The sequence below is a fragment of the Pimephales promelas genome, chromosome 11, assembly GCF_988280905.1.
Source record: "Pimephales promelas chromosome 11, fPimPro1.hap1.1, whole genome shotgun sequence".
Classification (NCBI taxonomy): domain Eukaryota; kingdom Metazoa; phylum Chordata; class Actinopteri; order Cypriniformes; family Leuciscidae; genus Pimephales; species Pimephales promelas.
Window position 1 is genome coordinate 29,358,694 of NC_142779.1, and position 19,750 is coordinate 29,378,443.

The window sequence follows — 19,750 nt, forward strand, 5'->3', positions numbered from 1 at the left end:
ACTATTTTAATTATGTCTTTAATGACTTTTCGAGGACAGCAAGTCATTCCCTCAAGAAGCTTATGGACTAGTATGCAGGAGTCATCTTAATATCTTAAATATCTTAATTTGTGTTCCGAAGATGAACGAAGGTCTTACGGGGTTGGAACAACATGAGGGTGAGTAAATACTGACAGAATTTTCATTTTTGGGTGAACTAACCCTTTAATGATAGATTTTGAATCTGCTGATCGATTCCCAGTTTCGATTACAATAAGGTACAAAAAAAAAATCTTTATTCAGATTTTTTGCAAAACATTTTGTTGAAGCTTAATAACATGAGCAAAAATCAGCAGCCTACAGAATCAACAAATATACCACAGGATGTTTTTGCTGTGGTATATTTGTTGATTCTGTTGGCTGCTGATTTTACTAGCCAAACTACCAGGGCTGGACTGGGACAAAACATCAGCCCTGTCATTTTGGCCCAGCACTACATATGATCATAAACACAACCGATCTTTGGCTTTTTTCACAATCATTTTGGAGGTTCATAGAAAAATGTATTCCTAGCGAAGGGAGGGTCAAGACTATTTTGACTATAGATCTCAAAACTCCTCCGGTAGCCCCTTAAAGGGGTGGTTCATAATTTTGGACATCGGGCCTCATTTCCAAGTGAGCCTTTGTGTTATTTATTAGTGGAGACAGTTTAAAAAAAAAAAAATCATCCAGTCGTTTCAGTTGCATAGTTCACCAGTGCTAGTCTAGCACAAGTCAATGGTATCTTTTAGCATGCCATAAAAACAGTTTTACCCACTCCACAATTCACAAAAAAGCAAATCAATTATGACTCTAGACTATTGATGTAAGTGTTTGTTGAGTGAATAATGTTAGAAATCAAACTATCCTTTTCATCTCAATTGCATCACATTTACAGGAACTAGTTTCTCAGCAGCGGCAGAATTTTACTTCGCTCGGGTTAGTAGAAACGTTACTGAGTCAAAAAGTAAACACAAAACAGAAGCGCATTACAGTTGGGATGTCTAGCTAGCTTTGTAATAATTGTTGAGGTAAACAAAGGCAACACGGTGTGCATTTTGCAATTGCAAGAACAAACCTAATAAATGTTCATCGCAAAGTTTTCACAAATTTCCTTTTGAAGATCCAGAAAGGATTCAACTTTGGATTATTTCTGCAGGCTTGGACAATGAGTCACCGGCAGAGACGGCAGATTTGCAGTGACCATATTAGACCAGACAACTTTAAAGAACCATTTAATCGAAACGGTCACATGTTTATGACAAGGATTATATTTTGTTAGGCTACTCTAGCTAGCTAATGAAGCTAGCCCTTTCATAACTGATAGATCAACACTGACAACGTTAGTGGAGAATATGTTCCAGTTCAATGCGTTGTGTAGTGACAGTGCAACTAAAAGTATAGTGTAACTAAATGTATACCGTAAAAGTAAGAGTCCCTAGATGTCTGGCTTTTACAAGCCTGGTGTGGCTGTAGGTTTGGATAAATAAAGGCCGGTCTCAAATAGATGCCGGGTCTGTTTTTTCGTTTCGGGTTGTATTAAATCTTAAATCATTTTTGAGGCCACAAAAGCAAATGTTCTGTCCTGCCAAAGCTTATTTTAATCGGTCAGTGATGTAGAATAGAGACGGCTGCACTTGACTGGTCCGGTAACGAGCAGAGAGAGAGAGAGAGAGAGCGCCCCGGCCGACCGCGCACACTCTCACGTCTTCTCACAACACATCATAAATTATACTTTTTCTGTTGTGATGAGTGTCAGTGGCAGATAAATACACTTGAGTTATTGTCGTGTGGACCGACTCTCTCGGTTGCCTAGGTAACTCCATATCACTCCGCCACTGCTGTAGACCGTGCTACTAAATATAGGTAAAACAATATAACTATTGCAATGCGATGAAAGGATAGTTTGATTAACATTATTATCTCAACAGACACTTACATCGATAGTCTGGTGTTATAATTGATTTGGTGTGCTTTGGAAAACTGTTTTTAATGGCATGCTAAAAGTTCGCCATTGACGGTAATTTAAAAAAAAAAAAAAAAAAAAAAAAACAGTCCCTAATTGTATATATAAATCGGGTCCGCACTATGTAAGTATGGGATTTTAAGGATTTTAAATCTAATGTTAAAGTCCAGTCATTAAAAAAGAAAAACTACATCTCTCCTCAACAAGGCATCAAAAAAACATGCTACATATACTATGCTAGACCAACTGGGACTAGTCTCTGCACTTGCATATTGGACTTGCCATAATGTTGGCTTGATTGCTTCAATTGCTATCCTCATTTTTAAGCCGCTTTGGACAAAAGCGTCTCCTAAATGATTAAATGTAAATGTAATGTAAATGCTAATATCTAGTTATGCATGTCACCTCTTTACCCTGATATAGGGAACAAGACATTAGTCATGTATCTGAAGTTATGTGGAAACCCTTTCTCCTGATCAATCCTGATGCCATCAATCATGAATAAACAGAGACATTTCCTTTCGTTTGAGGTTAACTCGACATTGCATCAGTAGCTGATGCTATGAGGAACGTGTCTCCACGGTGCATTACTGACAGAGAACCTGAACCAGCCCTGGTTTAGTGGAGTAATCAATGCTCAATGAGAGTGAGGAAGTGGTTAGGAGGAGCAGAGAGAGAAAGGTCTCCAAAAATAGCCAGCGAAATGTGCTTCAATTACAGGTCAGTTTGATCTGTAAACAAGCTACAGTTTTGTCTTTATTAACTTGTCTTTATTAAATGTTAGCATTAGCACCCAATTACTATCTCAGTCAAAATAATGTCTTTTGCTAAATTACATCATCATTGTAATGTTACATTGGTAATTTAACAGACAGATATTCACATCGTTTTATAGTATAGGGAGAGGCAGACAACACAAAAACATGAGTCAAAATAATGCAATAACATGTTCAGTATTAGGATTTTTCTATGAAGATATTGCTATGATGTATAGGCAATTTAGAACATTAGTTTTAATAAATTGGTAGGAAATATAAGCTGTGTTGAAGATTAAACAACAACACCACACTGTCCTAATACAATTCTTGTAATCCAAAAATGAAAAAAAAAAAACAAATGTCATCAATTACTAAATGCCTAAATTTAATATTAAAATCATTATATAAAGTGATCAAGTATCTTCAGAAAATTCGGACTTAACCGCTCAATTCATATGGATTAGTTTTATGATCTTTTTATGCAGTTCTGTAGACTGTCAATGGAAGGACAGAAATCTCTCAGGTTCATTTAATTTGTGTTTTAAAGATAAACACAAGTCTTATGAGTTTGGAACAAGATGAGGGTGAGTAAATTATGAGAGAATTTTCATTTTTTTGTGTGAACTAACCCTTTATATTTTGTCTCAGTCTGGCACTGATTGGGAAGATAATATCACAAGCACTTCACAATGATGCCAGCACTGATTTAATTCTCTGCCTGCATCGGGCACTGCATGTGAAGAGACCGTTCTTCCTCTGAGCTGAAAGGCGGGTATCCTGTAATGTAACCACATGAGCCCTAAAGGGGGTGAAAAACACTTTAAGTACATAACTAGTCATAGGCTTCAGTACAGCTCTACAAGTATGTGGCCTAAACTACAAACAAAACATTAAACAATGACCAATAGAGCCTGTAAGCCAACTACTTTATTGGTGCCAAAGCTGGTAAAATCACAGTTTTAAAAGAGGACCTATGTACATCCATTGTTTCTAGAGGCTCAAATATAGGTCCCATGAGAGTCTTCAGCACAAATACCTAGTTCCAGGTTGGAACAGTAGACCAGTGAGGGCGGTTCACTCACCTCTGGCAGGTGAGAAACTTGATCACCAAATCATGTTTGCCCACAGAATGGCCATATTAGGCGCATGATTACCCAAGATAGCTGCAATATAAACTTTCCATTTTAGCACATCCTTAGGGGCAGCATATAGCTACTCCATCATCTCCAGAAACCATCAATGTTTGGGCCATTTTTACGCAACTAGCAATACCTGATTCACCCCGATCCAATCCCTGAAATGCTGCTGGCCATTCGTGAGCAAGCACTTCCACCAACAGAGAAATACATTGGACAGTTGGACAGTCTCCACGTGGAACAACTGGTCCACGTCCACGTTTACCAAAAACCTCTTATATCCTCAACACTGTCTCACAATTTTCCTCCTACGTCATAGAAGGTTTGTCCTGTAATTCAAATGGCCAGACAGGTGCACGTGTGCAACGGTACAAGGTGTTATTAAAAGGTGTTCTTCCAAAGGAAGGTGTTGTTCCAAAGGAAGAGACGGACGTAATCTGATCCAATTACCGTCATGTTATCTGTTTCAGTGACAACATGGCAGTTGTTCATCTGTGAGAAAAGCGTTCAGAGAAAAAAATGGGTTGAGCCAAAGTCCCCACCAAAAAGCATGCACAGAGAAGTCAAAATTAAACATGATTTAATGACTCGTAAGTGTAAGTACACATTGATGGCCTAAGACACGAAACAAGCAGTTTTTGTGAGAAAACGAACAGTATTTATATCGTTTTTACCTCGTGTAATCCAAGTGATCTGAATCAGTTGTTCAATGTCCAACTGAACCGAACTGAATCAGTTCAATGTTAAGCCGGAAGTGATCGCTTGCGTGTGACGTCACTCAATATTTACACGGAGATTTCGGAAGTTTTACCTTTTACTAAATATATTTAGATATACCGAAATCGTCTTTCATTGCGGTTTCCCGTATATCTAAATATGTTTAGTGAAAGGTAAAACTTCCAAAATCTCTGTATAAACAAAGAGTGACGTAGGCGCGCAAGCGATCACTTCCAGCGCATGTGCAGACCGAAGCGCCCGTGCCGTCAGATCATTTTGTCATGGCTATGATTACAAGAGGTAAAACTGTTCGTTTTCTCACTCAAACCACTCGTTTCGTGTCTTAGGCCATCAATGTGTATGTACGAGTCAATAAATCATGTTTAATTTTGACTTCTCTGTGCATGCTCTTTGAGGTGAACTGATTGAGGACCCCCTTCACCCCCCTTATATATATATATATATATATATATATATATATATATATATATATATATATATATACGTATAATCAAAATAAAGAGTTGGAAACATAGGCCTATAGGCTACATATTTCAAAGTTAAGGATTCTTTATTTTGATATAGGTTGCATTGGACCACAGTTTATTTTTTACAAAACATTCTACATATTTAACATATTAGCAGAAACTGTCTAACTAAAGCTTATTTGATGTCTATTTAGTAAAAAACTTTATAATCTATTTCGTCTGTAACAGTAGGCTATGCATATGTGCGTTCGTTCGTTGTTCACACACCCAGATACCCGATTCATATTTAAACAGTCTTTTTGGTTTTACAGACACTATTCTATATCGCGATTAGACCAAATCTCAGTAGGCTATAGCAATATAGTTTGGATGTGTTCATGTAAAATAATGTTTACTTATGAAGGAGCAAGAGTGAATTAATGCACAGCACGTGCGTCAGTTATTTTTACAGCAAATGTCAATAGCTCTTTTTTTGATTTTTCAGTTTGTTTTTGGCTTATTTGAAAATTGCCATAGTTGTAGTATTTCATCCTAACTGTTAATGGACATTAGCCTCACTTATGTTTCAAAATAGGGCAATTGCAACTGTCGCTACCTGGCGGTCATTTCGCGAGCGACTTTGAAATGGGACTGGTTTATTTTTGCTGCAACGGTAATAGGCATTCTGGTTGACTATCTACTGTAACAGCCAATAAACAAAGAGTGATTTCATTATTTAAGAGTATTTTAATGTGTTCCATTCAAGATCTGTGAGTGCCTTTTCTCTTTCACAACTTTACTGTTTGATTATTACCGATGACATCTTAGACAGCGGGAGAATAAGCTGCGTTCACACCAATGCACAGATGTCTTTTGAAATATAAGTTTAATCCATCGAGACACAACTGACTGTGTTAACATTAATTTTGTGTCATAAAACCATTTTGAGATCCAAGTAGCTACATTTAACAACTTACATGGAGTCGTACTCAGCTGCACGTGCGAGCGCTATTCACAAAGCGCACATGAGCATTTGAAATTGAATTGAAAGCAGCCCTTTATCAGGGAGTTTCATATTTTTAATATAGCCCACTATTGAAGGTTTGAGTGTGTTTGTGTATGTGTGAGGAATTGAAGCAAGCAGAATATGGATGTTTTTAATACACGCAGTGTCATTGCACATCTGTGGTTAAAAATAAGCTCAGAATTGATTCTGAAATTCTCAGAATAGACCCTTTTCACGGACTGTGATGATGTGTTTTTTGAAAGTTGTGAACACTCTTGTGGATTTTTATCCAAATATATCTGGAATTGTGAAAAGGGTCTATCGATACAGAATCAGAGAGAGAATCGGGATGGATCAATTGTTTTTCCGACGTTGACTAATTGCTGATGACATCATTAATGAACAAAAAGCCTTAACATCGAGCCAAGACTCGATTGTGGGTTGCCTTGTGCACAGATATGCATAAGGCAACCCACAAAGCGATTGCTCCTACATAACAGCTTATTTTTATTTGAATCCTATAGGCCATAATCAGCGGCTATTCAACGTCAAGGATAAAGTGTCATAGTAGAGCATTGAAGTTGACTAGTCTACTCTGTGCAACCCCTAATATATATATATATATATATATATATAATTATTTCTATTACACAAGAGTAGATGTCGTGTATGTCGTGAGCTCATTCATATGGATTGTCTCAAATAGGAAGTGTAATGTCCATTAAAAAAAATGAATGCCGGGGTTTAGTTGAGAGATGGACAGCTGACGGGCAGATTTGAAAGCTAGTACATTATCTTCCGACTAAACCTATTGATTACTTTGACTTCTGCAAAGCAATTTCCAGAACAAAGGCCTTACGGACAGACACTGGCTGACCTGCCATGTCAAGTTTTATCGAATAGGAAGAAACGACTCAGGTGTCTCTTCTGTCAATGTCAAATTGTGCATAAAAGTACATTTAAGTGAGACTGTGTTAATGATTACTGGGGCTGCTTCTGTCAAGTTATTGGTGTATAGTATTACTCAATAGAGTATTATGAGAGAGAAAAATAGATAATGATAATGCCATTGTCTGCGTCTGGTATAGCTTTCATTCTCTAGGTCAATTCATGAATTCATCAAAATAATAAATCAGTTTGTCATGTCCGTGGGCAGTGATGAAAGCAATATTTTTGTCATAGCCTCCTTTCAACAGGGATTTAACATGACAAGCATCAGCGCTGGTCAATGCAATGATCTCTATGAAGTGAAGTGTCAAATTCAGCATTAACACTTCAATGTGTCAAATGTCATTTGAGCCTCACTCAAGGTGGTGTGCAAAGTTCATATAATCTATTTGTTTAAATCCTTGTTTCATTTTTGAATTGACTTGATGTTCTACTAACTCACTCATAAAGACAGTTCCTTGCTGCCACCTTAGATCCATGTTTATCCAACGCATTCTCATCTATGACAAAACGGTGAAATACTACGTACATGGCACCCGTTATCGTTAATATAGCACGCGCTGTGATGGGTAGGTTTAGGTGTGGGGTAGGGTAGGGTAGTCTCATATTAACGCTAAAGGATTTATGACGCCTTGGGTTCACGTGTTATATTAACAATAAAGGGTGCCATGTGCGTAGTATTTCGCCGTTTTGTCATATAGCGTCAGCTATATGACTCTAAAGGATGAGAACGGGCTGGTTTATCCCTTAGGCCTCCATAATTAGGGTTGGGAATCGAGAATCGAGTATCGATTGGAACCGAGACTAACTTTTAGTTTTTCCCGGAATCGTTCAAAAGTAAAAATTTCGATTCCTAGTTTCGATATTCACAGTCCGCCGAGCGGAAGAAGAAACTGCTGAACAACACCAACGAAGAAGCGTCTACCGGAAGTGTTGGCATAACCGAGTCGAACATGAGTACCTTACGTCGGCGGTCCAAAATGTGGCTTCGCTTTTCTAAAAATAACGAAATCTCGGCAAAATGCAAAATTTGTGACAAAAGGAGTATTTTTACAGAAGGAGTATTTCCTTGAGAAAGGATTATTTCCTTTAGAAAGGCCGTTGGTTAGCAAGGTTAGCTAAACTTTTTTGACCCTGCCTCTTAAAAGAATCGCAATCGAGAATCGTTAGGAACCGGAATCGAAACAAGGAATCGGAATCAGAATCAGAATCGTTCAAATTCAAACGATACCCAACCCTATCCATAATACACAAGTTGTTTTGTGTTTGTCACATTTGACTGTAGGTTAACAGCAACAACAACAAAATTAACCAGTTTAAATCATCAAAATTAAACCAGACTTTAAAGGGTACATATCATGCTTTTAAATCATTCATTTTAGCATATAAATCATAAATTTGTGGTCTATATAAAGCATAACTGCAATGCTTGGGTCTGAATTCCTCATTATTATACTCCACAGGCCTCTTTTCTACCCCCTTTTTGATGTGTGTCTGTGAGCAACCCGTTATGAAGCGGCCCCTTTAAATAAAAAGGAGATGTGTCACACCCTGCCCACTCTCCAGGTCGCTCAGTTCACGGTCGGTTCAACTCCCCCCGTTCGGCCATTCTTGTAGTTTGATTAGAGATATTCGATTATATACTATAGCTTCTAAGAACATTTGTATTCACACGTTAACAACGGAAGATTTGTCCATCAAGCCTTACATGTTTGAGCCAGAGCGAGAGAGACGACGACGAACCTGCAGAACAGTGTCTTCATATGGATGTATTGCAGTGCTATGTAACTGTATTGTGTTATAAGTGAAAGTCGATTATTTCTCTTGTTAAAACAAGCACACTTACAAGATAAATTACTACGGTCTAATCTTACCACTAAAAAATCTGTATTGATAATATGATACGTTTAGAAAAGCATCAGAAACTCAATCAGCATCAGATGAAACTCAAGAACAATAATACTACAGACGTGTAACGTTACTTTCAAAACGAAAACAAAGACAAAAGTACTGCTAAACCATGACCACCATGTGTTTTAAGAAAGTAAAGTACTTTATTTTTATTAACGATATTTACAGCTTATCGAAATGCTCTGTTCGTCATCTCCAAAGATAGAAGGAATATACCCCTTCATTCAGACGAAGTCGATCGGCAAACCCTTCTTTATACTGGCGGAGGATGTTGAAGTGGGAATCCTTGAAGTGCTTCGGGTCACTACATCCAACATTTTGACTTGCCCTCTCGTAACTTCTGCATCATTGAGCTTGGGCTACAAAATCAGAGCGAAAAATAATAATGGCGGATTGCTTGAAGTGCCGGTAGTCAGTGTCCTTATTTGTCAGTTCCGCTGCAAATAGCAGCACAGTCTCATCTCAAGACGTCATATAACTAGGGTACCCTTTAACATCGGTTAGATGACGTTATCGGATCCTAACCCTACCTCAGACCAAAACCTTCCCCTAAACCTACCCCGTCACCTAACTGACGTTAAAGGTAAAGCGTCAGTTGTATGACGTCCCAGGATCGTCATGTAACTGACGTTAAAGTGACGTATGGTCAAAAGACATCCCAAGACGTCAGTTATATGATGTCTTGGGATGAGACTGCATCAATCCCAACAAATGGGACAAGTACTGTCACGTAATTGTTCAAAAATTGTCATAGAGAACAGAAAAATCTGAACAGGTTGAAAAATATGACCAAAACAGAATATAAAGATATAAACAAAGCACCTGAAGAGAATAATTTCATCTTTTCTGTGCTTATAAACACTCCAAATATACAACAAAATGCATTTAAGGGCTAAAAAAGTGGATTTTGCATGATATGTCCCCTTTAATAAACCATCACTGTTACTTCTATCCACAGAAACGAATTTATTAATACTGTTCAAAGGCAATAAATCTTATTTAATGCCAAAAGAAAGTCTCAATCATAATAAGAGTTTTAAAAGAACATGGACACTGAATCTGCAATTCATGTCATTCTTTTTTACTCACCCACCCTCCTCCCCCTCCGCCGCCAGTGCTGCTCATGGTGTTGTCTGTGGACTTCATTTTCAGCAGTTATTGCCAGCAGTCATCAAAGTGGGCCTGCTCTCTTGACCTCTCTGACTCCGTTGCCAGAGCTTGAATAAATTTGGCTACAACTTGTGAATAAAATAAAGGCCATTCTCTTTGAAGACCTTAGATCTTTTCAGCTGCTCAATGTAATCTTTATTTATGACTTCCCTAAACCCAGCATACTAATTTATCAGGAGGTGATCTAGTCTATATAATAATAATAATAGCAACAATAACAACAACAACAGCCGCTACTTTAGAAACTGAAGACCATTATACTGATCTGAAGAACTTATAATGATCATCATTGACTTTTTAATTTCACAAGAACCATACAGAAACTTAAACCAGTATGCAGGGCAACCCTCTACAATGTGAGTAAATCACCCGCAACTAAATTTTCTTGCTCGACGACTAAACAATGTCTATCATCAGCCATTGGCTAATACATTTTTAGAAATCACTGGCCAGTGTTTAAGTTAGACAAGTATGCTATCAGTTTAGAAAATATATATATTTTCACTATCCTTGTCTTGAATCTGAGTGACATGTAATAATGACTTAATTTTCATTTTTGGGTGAACTAACCCTTTAATATTTTTGGGATTCAAAATTGTCAGTTCAGAACCAGTTTATTTTTCTCGATAAACACAATATTTTGACGCTTTTAATCTGTCAGATTTAATTGAAGTGTGGAAACTGAACTGTTCAATTTGAATTTATAATGTCAGATTTTGATATAAAACAGTCCCACCCTTATTTTTATATTCCATATTTAGCCGTTGTCCTCCCAGTGATTCAGCTCTTGTGTTATCTGAACAGATCTCTTCAAACAGACCTTGCTTATTTTGTCAGGTTTATTCTCACTGTTGCCTGCCTCTTGTAAAGCACGCTCATTTTGCTTTCTTACTCCTTTGCCTCCTCAGCTCAACCTGGTTTTCATGCACTGTTGAACTCCACTTTCTTGAAAAGAAATGAGGGCTTCACACAGCAGCCTGCATCAATTGCAAGTCACTGTTATTTTGTGCCAGACAGGCTTTACCTCACTTGCGGGATTCAGCTCCACCAAACACACCGTCAGCTCAATGTTTGGAACATAGGCCTGCCTCTTGTTTGCCCACCACACACACAACCACACAATTTAATTTATCTTTAGTAAACAAGCAAATAAATAAATACACACTAATTTGCATCTTGCAAACCAAAATCAAAATAAAGATGAAATTTGATTTTGTTTGTTTGTGTGTGTTTATTTATTTATTTTTCACTACCTTTATGCCTTCATGAATTTTAATTGTATCATTTCAATTTGATTCTTGGTGTAGCGTAGTTTTTTTTTAAAAATTAATGTTTGCTTGATTATCATTACATTAACAATAAACAAACAAACAACAACACATTGCTAATAATCCTAAAAACCGGGTTCATTTTCTTTAAGAAATGTGACCTAGACATGTTCTCGTCAGGTTTCATGAGATTCTCTCATGTACACACTACACAGAGAATATATCAGACTCCTCTCAGCTCTCAGTGCCAAAAACAAAATAGTCTCATCATCAAGGAGATGAAGCTCTGATTTGGGATGGAATATTAAATTATACGCTAATGACTGTGCTGTAGCTGCCATCATTAATGCTTGTTAAGGATATGAATGATTGTTGTCAAGACTGTGTAGCATTTGATTGGATTTAGTTTCATCTTTGATTTGTGACCATTTCTCCTTGCTTTAGAATGTCGGATTTAGTATTTCAGATAAATATCCTCTGCAGTCATTCAGTTCGAATGTTTAGCAAGCACCAAGACCAAATAACCTGAAAAACAAATATAAAAGATATATAAAAAAAATTTGCTCCGGGACTTTAGCTGTGCCAAACCATTACTGTCACGGCTTCAAACTAAGGGCACTTGCAGGAAAATTCCTTACACTGAGCACACACGCAACAGGGAACATGAAGTTTACACACCTTGAGTTTCACAAAGAGAAGGTGAAGAGAAGGTTTAATAGGCACCTTGGAATATGTTTTTAAAAAAGTGAAGAAAAGAATAGCAGCAGGTAAAAAACAGAAGAAATGACACCAAGTGTGTATTGAGGAAAATAAGGAAAGATTGTTCACTCTCACAATAAAGTAGTTGGTATTGAGAGATAGATGTTGTTTTACCAATAACTTCTTCAAGGGCCTCATTTATCAACAATGCATTGGAAAGGTTTTATGTTTAGCGAATGAAATTAAGACAAGTACAAAAGAAATCTGTATTTATCAAACAAGAGCACACGGTTCTTACGCACACCAAGTAATTGTTGATAAATCCTAAATGTTCTTAAGCACCATGCTCATTCAGAAAAGCCTCTAATGAACCATATATATGGTCACAACACCGTGAAAATAGAATATATATACATATATATATATATATATATATATATATATATATATATATATATATATATATATATACTCACTGGAATCATGGCAAGGGGGAAAAAAAGAGAAAAAGAGAAACTTCTCAGAAACACAAACTTAAAGTACTGGTGAGCCAAGTGGAAGAGAACCAAAAGTGTTATTTGGGTCACTCGCTTAAGGCATAACTAACAAAAGAAAAAAATTGTAAATGGGAGAAAATAATGGCTGCTGTTAATTCTGTTGGGTCAGAGGAAAGAACACCGCCAGAAAAAAGAAAGAAATGGTTTGACATTAAAATTGCTGCCAAAAAAGGGTCACATCGTACAATTGGGAAATATATGCTACTGGAGGAGGATAAAAAAAAAAAAAAATAAAAAAAAACACGTTCTCTGCATAGCGCTTGGTTTGCCAAATCTTCCTGCAAAGCGAGATCAGCTATAGATACATTTCAAATGAATTCCCAGTTGTCTTTTATAGCTTTTCACATACATTAATGTCAATGTCTAGCAAATGTCTAGCTTGAATTATGAAATTACTATTTTAGTTTTTTGCAATTAAAGGATACAGCAAACAGTGCGGCACTTTGTTTTTGTAATATCACCATTCTACCACTAGATTCTCTGCGTAAGCACACTCAGAGTTCTGCTTATATTTACACACATTCCTAAATACAAGTTGGTAGATCCCACACTTTTACGTAGGCACTGTTGACAAATGAGGCCCCAGGTGAAAAGAAGTAGAGAAGCCCTTGTGTGTCCATGTCTCACAAAGGAAATTGACTGCTTGCTGGAATAATTTTCTTCACAATCTTGGTTATTTTTTTGTAAAACCAGACCATATCAACAATGGATTGATGCCATAGAAAATGGACACAATCTAATTGCAACATATGAGAACAGGTATGGTTCTAATGCTGTCAAATTAACCGCTTGGAAATTAACTACAGAGATGAAATCAATATTGTACATGAGCACCATCTTCCTGAGGCCATGGTAAACAACGAAAAAAAAAAAAAAACTATTATTAACTATTGCATTAATTTGCTTTGTTTGTGCCGCAGTCATTTTCTTCATGGTCTTGGTTATTTGTAGTAAGACCAGACTAAATTGCTGTACTCTACAGATGTTGTTTTTTTTTTTTTTTTCAGGCATTTGCAGCATTAAAATTATTTAGTTGTGTAAAGCAGTCTTTACATGTTGTTACATACATATGTCTTATTGAAGATTGATAATCTTATCATTTAATGTTGTTTTTAGTACTATCATTACTTTTTATTAATATTCATAATCAGAAGTATTATGTAACTGTTTTATACTTTCATATACATTCATAATCATTTGTAATCATTGCATTTTGTGAATTATAATGTTTTAAAGATGTGGGAGAGAGAGATACTTTAGGAGACTTTGTGATAAGTTAGACTGTATGAGAGAATGTATGTTGGAGTGAGACCGAAAGTTTATGTAGTGTTTAGTTTCCACCGGGATTGGATATATAGTACATTCCATTGTTGGGAACCACATGTTCTTGTGGTAATGTATGTGTTACTATGGCGATATAGTTTTTCTTTTCTTGGTCAGTAGGGGAAAGCAAAAGTTTTTTTATTATGATTTTTTTTTTTTTTATCTACACTTATGTTGTTATAGTCTGCTTAGTTTCATTGTGTTTTGGTTTCCCTGTTCCCATTTTTTTGTTCCTGCCTGGTCATTAGTTTCTTTGGTTTCTGAATATCTGTTTTCCCTTGTGTATAACCCTTTAGTTTATTCAGTTCTTGGTTTGGTGTTGTTTTGGTTTTATGTTGTTTGTGTTTTCCCCTATGTTTCCGTTTACATCTCCTGAGGGTTTATAAATCTAACTAAAGACTTTGTGGAAATCCATTGTCGTGCGTACTGCAGACCACCACCGTTACGACACATGACATAACAAAAAAGCAGTTAAATTTTCATTGCTCAAAACTAGACAGCATACATAAGACATATAGTTTATATTTGCATATAAATAAGTATGTATTTTAATTGGTTAGCAGTTGCAGTTATAGGCTAATGTGAAAACTGCCCTGTAATCAGCATGAACAGTGAAATGCAGAAATATATTAACATGATCAATGTGGATATATATATATATATATATATATATATATATATATATATATTCTTACTTTGAGTTGTAATCTAAATTATTTTTTTTTTAATTGGGCAAATATTGCAATTCCCCAAAATTCTTCTACTTTGTTATTTTTGAAGCAATGGATGTTTTTAGTACACCATAGGGAATTATCACGCTTCCGGGTTTCATGGGCGTGATTTGTCAACTTTGTGCATGTCCACTTCCGACGCAGTTCAACAATGGCTGAGACGAAGGCTATATATGTCACTGCTCTGTTCCACTTTGTAAATCTAACCAACAACGCCAACCCTACTTAAGTTTTCATGGGTTCCCGACTGAATTGAGTATAAGGAAGAAGTGGATTAAAACTTTAAAATAAAACAAGGTAGCACGTTTGTTTGCAGCCGGCACTTCAATGAATCAGAGTAATTTACCAGGGATGACGTATAAATAAACTTAGTGTAGTCCATCAGTTCGCCAGTGAGATCGGTAATTCAACGGAAGTGGCAGTGCACAAAAATCACTGAATCCGGAAGTACTACATATCAGCATGATAATCCCCTATTGTCGTGTAAACGCGCCCTCTTGCTTGTTTCCTTGGTTTCTCATTAGTTACACCTGCATCTCATTTAGTTTCCTTGTTTGCTTATGTGTACTGTATATTCCTGTCTTGTTCCATTCAGAGTCAGTCATCATCTTGTATGTGAAAAGTATATGTCGTTACTCGCCTGAGGTTCTCCTCCATGCTCTGTAAGTTTAATAAAGACTGTGTATGTTTATACATCTGCGTCAAGCGGATTTAGATGACTACTACATGTGATACATGTGACAATATAGGGAGTGTTTAAATAGTTACATTTGAAATGTTTATGTGAAACTACTTCTGTGTTTATTTATTCAAATGTAATTTTGTAACGAAACTTTTTTTTTTTTCAGCTGATTGTACATTTGATTTTTAATCATATTTTTGTTTTATGAATTTCAGGCTGACTGGAATGAATTTGCCATCCCCTGTCATCAGTAGCAAGAATTGGCTGCGGCTTCACTTCACGTCTGACAGCAACCATCGGAGGAAAGGATTTAGTGCCCAATATCAAGGTAAGGGGTCACCGTGTGTAGGACACTAGAGGAGAGGAGCGCTCATTATTGGCAGATGTGGGACAGTTGTCAGTGAAAGACAGCATATCCCTTGGTGTGTTCTGCTGTAGCTAACAATTACATCTTGGCTTGTCTGTGACTCAATAAGCAGACATATGATGATTACAGCGTCCCACCATACCCCCCCTTTAAATTGGGAAATCAGTCACGACAGTAGTGAGGGAATTCATGTTCCCAACATGAATAACACAAGATGAGGCCCTTTTAAATCATTTTCATGATATGCATTTATGATCGTGAATTCTATTTGCATAATAAGCGAGGGATGCTGTGAATCTCCGGGGAAGCTCAAGGGATTTGTTGAATTTGTTACATTTTAGAGTGTCGTACATAAATGCACTTTCTTTGTATCAATATATATATATATATATATATATATATATATATATATATATATGTGCTGTTGAAATAATGCAATTGGTGTAGGCTACAAATTATGTGCACAAGAAAATTGTCACAATCGTACTGCATGAATAGGTGAGAATGGAAATGGTTGTAATGCTGTCAGTTTAACCGCTTAGAAAGAAGCTGCAGAGATGAAATCACTATCATACTGACTGATGGGGGTTATGGGGGGCTGTCATACAGAGTTAAAATTATGCAAATTGAATTTATTTCATGATTCCCAGGTCATAATTGGCATCCTTCATGACATAATTACAGAACTGCTTTCAGAATTACTTTGAAATCTAAATTGGCTCCACATGATGAAAATATTGGTAGCACATTCAGATGCCTGAATGGTAGTTGTGTCTCGGATAACAAAGTGGACGTCATTCACTAACCTCTCCCTCATTATTTATTCTTTTAGACATTAACCTTCTTAGTATTCCTCAATCTTTTCATTATAAACAATATAACAGGAAATCAAAATTCTAAAAGAATGTCTGTTTTCTAATAATGTTTTTGTAAAAAGCATATAGCATCCTTATTTTTTTTCTATGCAACAATATTTCAATCTCTGATGACTGCACTTCACCTTTAGTTTTCAATGTGGCAATGTATGATATGCAATATAAGTATGTTTCACTCATGATTACTGCAGGTATAAAACAAAAGAATACTCTAGTACTGTATCATCAGCAAAACTTAAAAAAAATGGCTCAGCGATTTACTGCAGAGACAATAATGGCCAAATAGTCTCACTGTCTCTTGATGGTGGATCTGGTGAAGACGCTGTCATCGATCAAAATATTGATTTTGAAAATTATAGTTTTGAGAATAGTCAAACTGAACCCTCCCATGTTCCAAAAGGAATACAATATGCTTTATTGTATTATTTTGTAATTGGTATTCAAATTCAAAAGTTCAAATTCAAAAAAATTCAAATACAATTGACAATTAGCATACAGCATGGATTCGCGGTATGGATCCGTTCTGGGCGAGAACTCCCTGTGCATCCATGCAGCCTAGTGTGGATAAGAGGATGGAGAACAGCAATAACCCCCCTTAGGGTAAACAGTTATCATTAATTCAAGATTTTAAAGTACAACATAATTCAAGAATTTATTCTGATTCAAGGGGAATCAGAAGGCCAAATCCTGACTGAACGAGAGGAGGAGCTAGGAATGGAGGAGGGTAATTAGCTCCAGAGAAACTCAATAGCTGCTGATGATACTGAAGGAGCTTATACAATATATGTACACAGTGATAGGCGATGTATTCCTATAAGTAGACGTGGATCTCCTGAGAGTCAGCTGATACGAGCTTGACTAACGTGACCTAACTGACGCTATGCTTGATTGTTATGCTATTGCTGCAGTTAGAGATCAATCCATGTTAGATATAGATATGGGTTGCAAAAGATCTGAATTTGTAATAATGATTAGCAAAATATCATACATTTAAAGGCATTAAGAAAATACCTCTGGCCATCAGAATGCTCTCATTTTGATGTCCCCTGCAAGACTAATTCATAGAGGGTTGCTAGAATTCAATGAGGTGTTGGCACTCTTGGGCACTCAACAGGCTTTGGTAACTGTATAAATGGATTGTGATATCTACTTCTACACACTTCACCTCTACCCTCTCTCAACAGTGAAGAAGGCCATCGAGCTGAAATCCAGAGGGGTGAAAATGCTTCCGAGCAAGGATACAAGTCACAAAAACACAGTCTGTAAGTGCACTTCAAGTCAGTTGAATTTAGAACCTCACAGCTGGACCTAATAAGTCAAATTAATAAGTTTTTATTTATATAGAGCTTTTTTACGATACAGATTGTTTCAAAGCAGCTTTACAGAGATAACTGGAAAATAATGCAACAAAGCTTGTTCTGGCTGTACAGCAGTATCAAAGTATCATTGTCCAGCTTAAGTTCAGTGTTGATTAATTTCTGCTGTAAAACCATTAGTTATTAACTTAGTTAATTTATCTATAAAGCAGCTCTGGAGAAAACAGTGATGTCATCATCTAGCTTAGTTCAGTTGGTGTTCATTTTTCAATATTATGTGTCCCCGACTAAGCTTCTTTGACTGTGGGCCATGAAGTCTTGCTAGAGATTAAACATAAAATGGTGAAATGTGAAATCTTTACACCCCTTACGTACACATTCTTCCTAATCTGACTCATTTGGGACACATCTGTATTTTTGCATTACTCTATGTATAAAATCTCCACTGTTTGTCAGTTTTACTACAGGCAGCCATCCCTCCCTAGCATAGACTTTATTACACAGCTCTCTGGAAGACTTGATTCTGATTGGCCAGACATGATCCCAGACTGTGTAATTGTCAGATTTCCTATGTCCCTGCTGAAAAATCCAGCTAAAACCAGCCTAGGTTGGTTGGCTGGTCTTAGCTGGTTTAATCTGGAAGTAGCTGGTTTTAGTTGGTCTTAGCTGGTCAAGCTGGTCTCCCAGCCTGGCTTAGCTGGTCAAGCTGGTCTCCCAGCCTGACAAGCTAAGACCAGCCTGACCAGCTAAAACCAACTTGACCAGCTAAGACCAGCCTGACCAGCTGAAAAAGTGTTCAAAACCCCTCTAAAACCAGCCTGATAAACCAACTATAACCAGGCTGGGAGACCAGCCAAAACCAGCCAACCAGCCTTGGCTGGTTTTAGCTGGATTTTTCAGCAGGGGTATCTGTGTATCTGTATGTTTTTTATAAAATTGTGTGGAAGGCACAATGCTGGCAGTTCATGGAACACTTTTTGGGTGGTTCAAACCTACAACCATTACCATCATATATCATAAACCACCACAGTCCACAATCCAAAAGTTCAGTAATACTATTGGCTGAAGGAATACTAATATGGGTAAAGCACAGCGGTGCTCCTGAAAATTTGAATAGAAGCATGGATTAAATAAAGCTGAACTGTTCCATTCTCTTCAGCACAACCGTACTCTTCTCAGTCAGTATTGTGGTCTTGCTTGTTTTCATTATGAATTTAATAAAGATGCCCTTGATGATATTCTTAATAGGATGGAGGAAGCTACGCAACGTTATGTTGCATGGATGATTTCGCCCGCTCTGCGCTCCGTTGAACATGTTCTGTGGTAATTAGCATCACAAAAGCTGCTGACTCTGTGAAGTACACCACTTCAGTTGAGCTTCTGCAAAATATACACAGTGTGTGCGTGATGACAATAGCTTGTTTATGGACATCCATTCAGTCATTACATACAACATGAGAGAGGTTGCCTAGGATTTTCATGACAAACGGCCCAGTTTACTTACAGCAGATGAAGAGATTTTACTAAAATTAACCACACAGACAGTCATTTCAGTTACTCGCATGGATAGGTTTTTTAATTGAATGAATCATATGGCATACAATGTAACTTTTATAGTGGCATATAATATAATGTAACTGTTTTATAGTGTACATTAAGTTCTAAGTTTTTTGACTATCTCCATAAAAAATCTGGTCCACTTTGTATTCTGACCAAGAACAGCCCACTTAACATCAGACAATTACATTGGAATGGTTGATTTCAGCATTTTTTAAGCACAATGGTACAACATTTTATTAGAAGTTAAAATAAATAATACAAATATACTGTTATAT

General features: G+C 36.8%; 1 protein-coding gene across 2 annotated transcripts in view; it reads left to right on the forward strand.

Annotated features, from left to right (window-relative positions):
• csmd1b (CUB and Sushi multiple domains 1b) overlaps positions 1–19,750 on the forward strand; it is a 756,823-nt gene that overhangs the window by 456,034 nt on the left and 281,039 nt on the right. For both annotated transcript variants that reach the window (XM_039652188.2, XM_039652197.2), the window contains exons 6-7: positions 15,573–15,685; positions 17,784–17,861. In XM_039652188.2, coding sequence (XP_039508122.2) covers positions 15,573–15,685; positions 17,784–17,861 — 191 coding nt within the window. The remainder of the gene's footprint in view (positions 1–15,572; positions 15,686–17,783; positions 17,862–19,750) is intronic.